Source organism: Petromyzon marinus, chromosome 13 (assembly GCF_048934315.1).
Source record: "Petromyzon marinus isolate PM22_M1 ecotype Great Lakes invasive population chromosome 13, UKy_Petmar_22M1.pri1.0, whole genome shotgun sequence".
Lineage (NCBI taxonomy): Eukaryota > Metazoa > Chordata > Hyperoartia > Petromyzontiformes > Petromyzontidae > Petromyzon > Petromyzon marinus.
The window spans coordinates 14,069,599-14,081,847 of NC_133679.1; the positions used below are offsets into that span (position 1 = coordinate 14,069,599).

Genomic DNA, 12,249 nt, shown 5'->3' on the forward strand with positions numbered 1-12,249 from the left:
TGACACCACCCACTCGCTCACCACTGGTGTAATCATCAACCGCATCAGAAAGTCAACAGGCCGATGGGCAAATAGAAATTTTAAAGGCACGAGCCGCAGTCGTGCGACAGTGGCCAAGCAACCCAAACTGTGGACCGCACAGTAAACCCATAGAGACTGTGTGGTGGTGCTGTCACAGCAGCAGCGAAGCCGCTCCGTCTGAGCCGTGCCTGCCACCGTGATGCCGCAGCAGCAGCAGCAGCGAGGCCGTCCTCACGACTCCGTGGCCGCGACGCCGCCACCTCCGGGCGACGGGGCCGACGCTGCCCCTCCCTCACCACCCCCCACATGAACACACACACACATAGAGCCCCCACATGAACACACACACACATAGAGCCCCCACATGAACACACACACATAGAGCCCCCACATGAACACACACACACATAGAGCCCCCACATGAACACACACACACACACACATAGAGCCCCCACATACACACACCCCCACATAGAGCCCCCACATGAACACACACACACACACATAGAGCCCCCACATGAACACACACACACCCCCCACATAGAGCCCCCAACATGAACACACACACCCCCCACATAGAGCCCCCAACATGAACACACCCCCCACATAGAGCCCCCACATGAACACACACACACCCCCACATAGAGCCCCGAGAAGAGATCACCTGGCCGACAGGTTTTCACCCAGAAGCCCTCTCATGGGACCAAGCTTCACGGTTTCCTGCGACCAGGGAATTTGGCGACCTCCCCCGAGGCTAACTCGCACCACGGCGCCGTGACTTGGGTTGTAATCACGTGGTCACGACGGGGCTGCTGAGCCACCGCTGGTATAAAACACCCACAACACACACGGGTCGGCAGGCAGGTAGAGGGGGGGGTATGGAGTCACGAACGACGGTAAAACAGGGCCGGTCCTCTGATTGGTAGGATATATGCGCTTGTTTAGAGGGTAAAAAGCGGACGTCTGAGAGAGCACCAGTCCGGGGAGAGTGGTGGAAAATCCGAGCCACCTGATTGGACGGGAGGCCAGCGGATCAGCGCCGATTTATCTTTGATGTAGAGGACAATAAAAAGAGGAGAGAATGTAGGGATAAAGTTAGTTCGTGTTCTACTCCAGCCAGCGCTCGGAGCGGTCGACTTCCCAGCCACTCGAACGTCCGTGTGACGAGTCGAAGTGCGGCGAGGACCCGACCCAGCAGCTCCGTACGAGTCGAACCGTGAGTACCCGAGAGTGAGGTATTGAGGCCATTGTGAGATTGTCTTAGGAGAGTGATTTGGGTCTTAGACCATCTGGAGATAGGTTAGACCTGCCCTGGTCACTCAAACTGACTCGGGTAATTTAACCTCTGACTCGCTGAGAATAAACTGCTGGGGATCAATAAACCTTGTCCTGTGGTTTCTGCGAGGGTGGAACGGATGCTTGTTGGTGTGTGTCGTTGTACCCTGTGTTTGTGCGCGAGTGTGTATTTACCCACGTGTTTGCGCTCGCCCATGCGTGTAGCTCGTGGTTAGCGTGTGCGTGTGGTGCGCGGCGGCGGACTCGTACAGGGGCACGTGAGATTACTCATACGCCCTTTCGTTTAACGTGTGCGTGAGGCTAACGGGCGGCGTACACGCGAGATTATTCGTGCGGCCTTTTGTTTAGCGTGTGCGTGGGGTGAACGGGCGGCGTACCGGAGAGATTGTTCATACAGCCCTTTAAATAAATCTCCGAGACAACCCCCCAAGCTGCTGCGCATGTGCGAGTGACGTCCTTGCCCTCTAACCCCCGACCCTGAGTCCCGCGCGCGCAATTGGTGCGTGGGACAGGAGAGGAGCGACTTCGGATTTCGAGTGAGTGGGTGTGAGTGTGCGTAGAGATTGTGTAAATTGACCCCAGGTGGCTAAGCGCCAGCCATGAATCATGCCCTGAGGGGCTGCAGCGAAGGGGGGGGGGAGGGAGTCGGTGAACAGTAACCCTCCCCAGGACACGGAAGGGGGGAGCAGCAGATCCCACCTGAGTGAGGAGACTGGGGTCAGCCTCCCCGACAACACAAAGATATGCATAGAGACCTGCAGATTGCTTACAGATGTAGTGTGGTGTTTATTCACGCGGACACTTCGTCTTTTCTCCTGTGTCACGTTATTCACAGCCTCCCACAGGGATGCCTCTCTTGTTCAACACCACGCACTCCTGTCGCGAACTCTTCCACTGCTAGCCTACTACTTCGAGCTTGCTCTCCCTTGCTCCGCTAGCCTGTTACTTCTCGCTCTCCGAGCCAGTCACGGACTCTCTCTCCGTATACTCTGCTAGCTTCTCACCCCGCTAGCCTATCACACTCAGACTAAAGATTCCGCTGGCCTCTCCACTGCTAGCCTGTCTACACCCGCACCTCCAACCTCGCTCGTTCCGCCAGCGGGGGTTCAGCCAACACCACCGGGGAGGACGAGGTGTGGAACGCGAGGTCTCGGACTTCTCTTGAATCTCTTCACTGCTTCATCTCCAACCAACTCAACCAAACTGCCTCACACGTTCCCCTTTTATCCCCCTCCTCATTAAGTGCCCTCAGATGGCCCTCATTAAGCCGGTGTCTTCCCGACGCCTCTCACACGCGTTCTCCCCCTTATCGCCACTATCTCTCACCTCCGTGGCGCCTAGTCAGCGTTTGTATTTGCAGCCAGCCAATCACTGCCTCTTTCCCTAATTGCTGGCGGCTCTCTGTCTGCTGTCACCCAGGCCACCCGCTTGTACCTGCTTATCCTTAGATGACCTCACTGTCTGCAACCCCGTACATAAATGCAACTGCTGTTTACAAACCCTGCACGTGTTACGCCACTACACAGATACTGACTCATCGGAGGAACATTAACGAAAGATGGAGCCACACAAGTCGTGCGACTGTGACCATGCAACCCAAACTATGCACCGCACAGTAACCCCACTGTTGGTCTGCACTACTTCAGCGGAGGAAGAACACGAACTCTCTCTCTGCTGAAGCCCTCTCGTCGCGGCCAGCAGAAACAGATCTCGACATTTTAGCATCTCGCTCCTTGAACATCTTGATGTTGCCATCGTGCGCAAGGATATAACTGCATTCGTGTTCAGCATATGGAAGTGTGTCGCATGAATGCACTCTTGTGTAAACACCATTGTCTAACTTGGCTGCATCATCACCATCCACGTCACCACACGTGGGCACTGCGTTCCACGAGTTATAAATTTGTACCGAACTCGACGAGAGATGGAGAGAGATCCTATTGACAACTGGTTTGGTAGGGGGTTCAGCAGCATTAAGTCAGCATCACCATCTTCATTACATTTGTGTTCGGGTTATAAAACTAACTATTGTTTAATTGTCAGTTAAAACCCACTCAACTTGTAGGTCTTTTTTCAGAAGCGACCTGGCCACAAATGATGGCTCAATGAAGTGGCTTGTCATGTTGGAATGCATAGACATTCAAACTAAAAATATACAGCAGGCTTCAGGGTTGGGATTGAACCCACGAACTCCTGTATACCAGGCGAGGTAGTTAACATCTCCTAGCCACCATGTCGTTCTCACTTAGATCTGCATCTGGTATTTTCACACTGGACTGGAAACCCCGGAGCGGATTTGCCTCGCCTCATCAACCTGGACCCAAGAACTGCCACCATATATACACTCAATACATTTGTCAATAGCACTGTAGCCTTAATCGGAAAAATTACATAATATGCGACGTTGGAGACGGTCTTGTTTCCATCATGGGGCCTCATGACAATTGAATTTAAAAATATATCTTATGATAAAACCAATTCTTAAATTGGCAGATTAATAGCTGTACCAAAAGTAGACGTTTAATAACGCACACACCCCTGAAAAAAAATCCAAAATATTATCGTTCTAAATAGTCTCATGTTTTTACTGTATTCAAGTTATACGAGTACTGTACATTGCGTTGTGGGAAGGTGTGCCCGTGTATTGAGGGGCAGAAACGACACACTTCGGGATGCATTGCTGGGGCCATTTCACCCATTTAGACTCAAAGCGACGTTCACTGCCCTCCCTTCCTGACGGCGGAGGCATCTGAGAATAGACTGAATGCGTGAATTGGCATGTGCATAATATACATGTACACACTTTACATGTACATAATAAACATGAACATACTATACATGTATACAATATACATGCACACACGGTACATGTAAATGCTATACACGTACCCACTATACACATAATATATTACACGTTATACATGTACACACTATACACGTATACAATGTACGTGTACACACTATACACGTACATAGTACACGTATACACTATACATGTACACATTAAACATGCACATAGTATACATGCACACACTGTACATGTACGGACTATACACGTACACAATATACATATACACAGTATGCATGTGTAGTGGGTAATCATTGGCGGATAACTTATTTGAGAGGCAACACGATATTTATTTGGTTCTATTATACAAGGTCCCTAACACAAAGGGGTAGCGGCCCCTTTACCCGATACCTGGGGAGGTATGGCCTCAGGACTACACGGGCCCTAGGGGAGGCTACGCTGACCCGACCGTCCCCGGTCCGTGGGTCCTGACCGCTGGCCTCACTGAGCTCCGGCCCTTAGAAGGACGACGGAGCTTGGAGGTCCAGAGTCCTAACCTCAGCCCAGGTCTTCGGCTTGGAGGTGACTGAGCCAGACCCTTGCTCCGCCCTAGCCACGCCTCCCTTCCAGAACTTTCTGGACGGTGACGTCATCCCCCGGTCGCCCCTCCAGGGGTGCCGGGGAATGTGTCCCAGGATCGGCTTCCCAGGGATTGTCGTTGGCTCCTTTGGGCCATGGTCACTAAGGGTGGCGTGAGAGCGCTTCCGCCCCCTGTTGACGAGAAGGGGGAGCTACCAGCCAACAGGGTGGTGGGTGCCGATTAACCCCCTACACATGCACAGCCTATGCATGCACACATTGTGCATGCACATATTATACATGTACACAGTATAAACACTTTACATATACACAGTATACATACACACACAAACTCCTTCACACACACAAACACGACCACACATACGACAGTGTATAATACCCAGAGCCCGTGCAGGTTTGTAACCTCGTGCAGTCGGCGGTGAGTGAATCCTAAATTGGATTGAGGTGTACCTAACAACCACCACCCTCCCCTTACCCATCAGTGTTACCTGTTCAAACCGTGCGCAGCTGTGTGTGGCTAAGTGTGTGTGTGTGCTCACGATCAATAACGGTGGCGAACATTGGCGCCGGATCCATGTCGCCCTCCCCTAGGTCGACTCAACCATGACAACGGAGTGCCCTGGTGTGCGCTGGGTTAAACATCAGCGCTGTGTAAGTGGTTAGCGCGCTGCGCTACGAACCTGGCGACCCGAGTTTGATTCCCGCTCACGGCCAACATCTGTGACGATTATATCTCAGCCTCAAATGAGTATCTGGTGCGGTGTGTAGTAAACATCGCCACTCGGGAGACAAAGGCGGCTGGGCGTGGTGCTGGCCACCCACCCCCTCGTGTACCGTTCTGGCTTTCATAGGCGCTCGCTAACAGCACTTGCGCAGACAGGATGTTTAGGCTATACGGGGGATCTTTATTTTTTTATACTTGCGTGCACATCAAGGGGACCGACACCCCACAGAACCTTCGCTTGTCATAGGAATGTGGAATATCCGACTCTACTCAGACCACCGCCGAGCCAGAACACACATGGGCCGGTGAGACAGACAACAGTGTGTAACAAAAATGTATTTTTTGTTCCAGTAAGTGTTATTTTCTAAAAAAAAAAATGATTCCTCAAAAGTACAAAAAATGGCTATTATTTCCCACAAACTTTCCTTTTGTGACCAGGACAGTGATATTTTGAAATGTACCTATGTTCAATGAGAAAACGTGGTGTCCATTTGTGTCATTCCATCACATACAGTCCTGGTCACAAAAGCAAAGTTTGCGGAGACTAAAAGCCATTTTATATACCTTTGAGGCGTAAGCATTGAGAAAATAACACTACCCAGGGGACAAAAATCGTCTCGCATAGTGTTGCAATCACCACCCATCCCCCCCCATCCCCGCGAAATCACAACCGCGCGCTATAATCTCCCAACACCACCCACCCCGCGATAACACGACGCCGAACGTCGTCATTCTTGCCTCACTGCACCCTTGCAGCTGCTCATTAAATCAAGGGGGTGGAGGGGGGGTTGCAACCGTGTGTCCGCCACGTGCTCCCGTGCCTTTTCTTCTTTTTCATTGGCCCAGGGGCCGTCGTCGCTCATGAATCATTCACCCGCGCGTCACGTGACGGCGCTGTCGGTCGGCCGGCGCAGGTGTGGTGATGGGCGCCTCGAGTATAAATAGCGTGGAGTGGAGCGCCGTCAACAGCGGATTCGCAGGGTGCTCACCTTTCATCGCCTCACGTCTTTACGCCAGCTCGGTTTGGTAAGAGCTTTTTTTTTTAGGAATCTTTCATTTTTTTACATGTATTTTTTATCGAGGGGAGAGGTACGGGCAATGGTCGTGGCTAATGGTGTTTTTTTTGGGGGGGGGGCTTTTCGTCTTTCATCGGCCGTAGCGGAGAGGCGATCCACTGCTGGATGAGGGCTTTTACCCACACACACACGCACGGACTCGCGCGCATACACACCGCGAACAAGCAAGCCAACGCCACCTCCATCTCGTGGCGTTGCGCTTGCAATGGTCGCCACTTTTTTATTTTAACTTTTTTTTAAGCGAATGGTTGCCGCGTTCTGTTTGGACAATAGCACTTACGGCTGCATCCTACCGACGTTGCTGATGTGTTTTTTTTATCCTCCTTTTCGCTAAACCTGCATTGGCCAGCGTGGTGAAGTATAGTCGCGCAATCCTCCACACCGTGGTCCAATTTGGGTGGGGCGGAGAGCTCATCCATCCAGTATTGGCGTGCCACCAGGGCTTCTGTACTATTATTATTAGACGCTGGTAGCGAAGGTGAGGATTGTGTGCGGTGAAGCTTTTGGCTGGTTTGCCTCTGCCATTTCGCTCCGTGACGAAACCCATGTTTTTTTATTTTTAAACTGTTACCGCTTTAGCGACCATCCCGTGTGTGTGCCATACTACGTGCTTGTCCAAAAGCATGCAATCTTGCTTACTGAAGCTTTTGATTCGGAACATTTCAAAAGCTGCTGCATTATTTTACTCCCATCACCGTTGTATCCCCCCACCACTCCACCACCTCCTACCAGCAAAGCAAGCATGTCTGACAAGTACGTGCCCACGGGTCTGGAACTCACCATCGCCTCCATGATGGGGATCTTCAAGGCGTATGCCGGCAAGGATGGCGACAGCTCCAGGCTCTCCAATGCCGAGCTGAAGTGCCTCCTTACCAAGGAGCTGCCCGGATACCTTCAGGTGGGTCTGGTCGTGTGGTGGTGGGTGGGGAGCGGCCGAGCGTGGTGGTGGTGCTGCTGCTACTCGCCAACAGCACATGCACCATCGGTCTGTTTAAAGGCTGGAGGCGCTGTGATTTGGCGCAGGGCACTTTGACAACAATTCGATTCGCGCTCTCTCAATATTTGTACCTTTTCAATCTTGAGTGACTGCAGGAATCCATACTCTTTGGTTCTTTCGGTGAAGTCACGTAGGTAGAAATAAAATAGATCACGACGTTTCGACAGCAACACGAGTGCCCGTCTTCAGGTGAAAATCGCGATGTCTGCTGCCTTGTGAAGAGAAGCTGTTACCAGCAAGAGTTTACGCAAGTTTTGAGAAGTCAGCCGAAGTAGTGTTAATGGGGTATTATGGTGTGAAGGTAAAAAAATAGCGTGGCATGTTTTAAAGGAAATTTAACTTTGATCAGCATGTTGGATTATAGTGCAAAGTTAATTAACCTTTCTTGGACCTGACCTCCACCTAGGTGAATTTGAAATCTGAGTGCCCTGCGTTAACCATCGGACATTTGGGCTGGTAGGGCGTGGTAGTGACCACACCCAGACGCCCGTTGCTGGCGCTCCGGCCACTTTAACGTGAGGGTGCTCGCTCAGCACTTGTGCAATAACCTTAGATGGTACGGCAGTCATGAACCATCGCTTAATGATTAATTGAAGGGGGTTTTTTTGTGACGAGGGCGTGCCTATGTTGGGATTTTTACGTTTTTGTTTAAGCCAGGTGACGACTCGACTGGGATTGACACTTTTTTATTTAAGTAGAACCAGTCTCCGAAACCTGCCAGATGCTATAATATATATTTTTAAACCGCGTAGGTACATAACAGCAATGGAAAGTTAAGTGGCAGAACAAACACCCGCTTTACAGACTTAATTTCGAGAACTGGGTATTACTAATTAAAATGACAGTTTAAAGAAGGCAAGAATTTTTATTTTCTCCAGCGGGAGATTGTCTGGGCGTGGGGCTTGCTGTGCACGGTCGTTGAAGCCTTCCGGGTTGGATTCCCGGCCGTGGCTAACGAGAGACGCTCCGCAGTGATTTATTTATTCTTTTCCATTGTCTGGTAATTGGAACCCGGGCGCTCGAGGTTGTTGCGCAGTTGGGGAAGATGGCCACGCCACGCCCCAGCAACCCTGCCAGGGTCTCCCCCCGGGGCTCGCGGCGTACCCACGCGCTCTCCCCTGCGCGTCTCCCCTGCGCGTCCCCACGCGTTGCCCGTGTACCACCACCCACCACACACCCACCGTGCGCATGCAACTCGCGTACCGTCCCCCCCCCCCCCCCCCCCCGCTGTTTCCATCACCCCCCCCCCCCACTCCAACTTGCTTGTTCTCCCCTTCCCTCTCCCTTGCACGCCGCCCTCCCCCCACCTCCTCCATCGTACACGTTACCCCCCCCCCCCCACGTCACTCACGTATCCCCTTTCACCCCCAAGCACGCCTCCCCTCTATCCCTCCTCACTCGCTCTCCGCCTCGCCTCGCCCCACACAGAACGCCAACGACTCGGCGGCGATCGAGAAGGAGATGAAGAATCTGGACGAAGATGGCGACGGCCAGGTGGACTTCAAAGAGTTCATCATCTTCATCGCAGCCCTCACGGCCGCCTGCTACGACGCCATCGAGGCGCAGGCCTCAAAGTCTCCGGTCAAGAAGTGATTTGATTTCCCCCCCCCCCCCCCCCAGATGCAAGCGGTGGGGTGGGTGTTAGGGGGTCTGTGGTGGAGGGGGGGGAGTGCCCAGAGTGCTGACACTCGCAAGGAAATTCTGCGTGGCACGTTGAAGACTGTGGCTTTTGGGGTGAGTTAGTTCGGGTTGTGTACTGTTAGTTTTCGGGATCGTGACGCTACCCTAGTGAATTGGATCGTTGCTTCAAGCGTTTGGCCGTAGGGGTGTGTGACGGCCTCTAATGTCGCGCGATGCAGACCACAGACTTTAGCGCGTTAATTCCTCGAGCCGCTTTTCATCTTGATGGCACGTTCATCGCCGCGGTAGTGATAAGTTGAGTGGGGGGGGGGGGGAAATGCACCAAATTTTAGCCAACTGCCTCAAATCCATGCGTGCCACTGGAAAAACAAGACCCCCCCCCCAACCACCACTGCCTCCACTTGCCACCGCCTCCTCCAACTCCCCCCCCCCCCTTTCCCCCACAGTAGTTCTGCTCGCTAAGGTTTTCTCGTTCGTGGGCCCTCCACCACCCTGGGTGTTTGAGACTGCTGGGGGGTGGAAGCGGCATGTTGCTGGTGTCTTGGTGCTGTTTTCATGACCCAAACGCGTTTGCTATAATAATAAAAAATATTTGTACGCGTTCACTCGCTGGATTTTGTGGGTTTTTATTGTTACTGGCGATGGAGTTGCATTGACATCTCCTCGTGGTGTATTTTACGTGGTCACATGTGCTGTACAAAGTCTCACAGGGGGTCCATATGTGCTATGAAGGGGGCCCATGACCTGAAACGTCGCCTAATATAGACTTGTCCCTTTTCATGGCTGCAATGGTGTCTTGATTGGCGTGGTGAACTCCCTCGCCTGATATGCTGGGGTCATGCGTTCGATCCTAACTCTACCTACTGCATATATAGGGTTTGAGTGTCGCCTCGTGGCCGTGTGTATCTTTCTTCGACCTCTGGTTTCTCAATCCACATTTTTAGACTCCACATCGTCCGTTTAGAGTTGACCGCAATGCTCATTTACGTGATGTCCCACTTTGTTAAACTATAATTCATGATCACCAGGTCTGGCTGGATGGCTGAAATGGCGAGAGCTGTGTGGCGTGCAATAAGAGGCGGGTCCCACTTTGATTTGAAGGGGAAAGTGTCCAAGCCGGTGAGGCTGGTACTGTTATATGGGGCCGAGTGCTGGGGCACGGAGGGAGAACCAAGCTACGACAGTCAGAGATGTTGGGTTTAATAAGAAAGGACCGGGTGAGAAATTAAGTGAGGGGAAGACTCGAGGTGGTAGAAATCGCAGAAGATGAGAGAGAACGTCTGGTGTGGTTTGGCCATGTGGAGAAACAACGGGGGGGGGGGGGGGGGGGGGAAAGTGCGGGTCAAAAGGTGCAAGTGGAAGTAAAATATCGAGAGTAAGGCAGACGGAAGAGGTGGGGGGGCGATGTGGTGCGATCGGCCCATGGTGGCACGAGGAGCGGAAAGAGATGGGACTGTGGAGAAGACTGGCAAGGAGGGCGAGACACCCCCACGGTGGGACAAACACGTGGAAGGAGGTCGCGTAGGAAGCGAGGCGTACAGCTCGATGACCCCTGAACTGGTCAAATAAAACGAGTTTAATAGTCTTTGGTTCTTTCGGTAAAGTCACGTAGAATGAGAATAAAATTAAACGATGAAAATTCTCACGACGTTTCGGCCACAACACAAGTGGCCTTCTTCAGGTGAAAGGGACAGTTTATTGAAGTTCTGTCGTCCCAACAGGTCTGTCCCTTTCACCTGAATAAGGTCACTTGTGTTGTGGCCGAAACGTCGTGAGAATGTTTATTGTTTTATTTTATTCTCATTCTACGTGACTTTACCGAAATAACCAAATAAGATGAATCCTTGCAGTCACGGAAAGCCTTAAACAGAGTTTAATAGTATTGTGACTTCGTGCTCGTGTTACGGAGTGCACCAATGCCAGCGGCAGTGTTGACCGATGTAGCCCGTTGGGTTTCATGTGTGACAGTTGGGTGCGGTTAGAGGTTGGGACGGAGGGGGGTGGGGACAGGTGAGTGGGGTGAGGGCTGGTGAGGATTGGGTGTGGCCGGAGGTGGGAGAGACTTTGGCGGGGAGGGGGGTGGTCAAGGTGAGGCGTTGTGTGGGGGGGGGGGAGGAGAGGTGAACCATTGGGTACGGGAGCAAGGGATGTGGGGTGAGTGGAAGGGAATGTGTTGGTGATGGTGGGCGGGAACTGAGTGGCTGGTTGCAGGCAATGGCGGAGCCAACTTTTTCAGGTAGGGGTGGGCAACCCCTCCAGGGATGAAACATGATAGGAGTTGTAAGTAAGGACTTGTCCCTTGCTTTCTGTTCGACGCGTGTGCGGCGATGGCGGAGCCATCGATCGAGGGTCGAATTCGAACCGTGTTGTGTGATCGGCATCGCGCTCGCTGAAGGTGTTGATGCCTTCAGGGAAGTCGTGCACTGTACACGCAACTGCGCACAATTCTGTGAGTCACTTATAACTGCTTTGCCGTTACTTATTGCCAATTATGGACTCAGACTATTGTCCCATCATCTCATCGAGTCCCTGGCACGTAATAACATGCTTCACAGTGGCAGTGGGGGTCGCAAAATGCCGATTTATTACGAATAAACCCCAATGATCCGATCGAAATTAAGGATTTGATCATTTGGGGGGGCACGTGCCACCCTACCCCCCAACTGGCTTCGCCAGGGTCTGCAGGGGTGAGCGATAGGGGGTGGTAGGTTCGGTGCAGTTGCGAGGCGCGCGGTAAGCAGAGCGGCGATAGGGTTGGTGGGTGGGTGGTGTGGCGAGCGAGGGGGTCTCCGTGATTCACGTTGGCGGCGCGGGAGACTCCATTATCACACTGCAATGGGGGGGGGGGGGGGGGGGAGAGACATTGGCACCGAAAGCGCTGATGCCGTGTCACCACGTGTCACCACGGAATCAGCGCTGACGCCACGTTCTTGGCAATCCCGAGTCGACACTTGACCTTCGGGATCTGAGCCACACCAATGCAACCCCCCCCCGCCTCCTCTCATCCGCGACGCCCTTACCTGTGCGCAGGTGAGGCATCTGTCCTACCTGTGAGCAAGTGAGGCATCTGTCCTACCTGTGAGCAGGTGAGGCATCTGTCCTACCT

The 12,249-nt window shown here is 52.6% G+C and overlaps 1 protein-coding gene across 1 annotated transcript; it reads left to right on the forward strand.

Moving 5' to 3' along the window:
• The first annotated feature begins 6,325 nt into the window (after positions 1–6,325).
• LOC116942075 (protein S100-P-like) lies at positions 6,326–9,748 on the forward strand. The gene is made up of 3 exons (XM_032953634.2): positions 6,326–6,455; positions 7,238–7,403; positions 8,931–9,748. The coding sequence occupies exons 1-3, from the start codon at positions 6,352–6,354 to the stop codon at positions 9,093–9,095; spliced, it is 435 nt and encodes a 144-aa protein (XP_032809525.2). The 5' UTR covers positions 6,326–6,351; the 3' UTR covers positions 9,096–9,748.
• Positions 9,749–12,249: the final 2,501 nt, after the last annotated feature.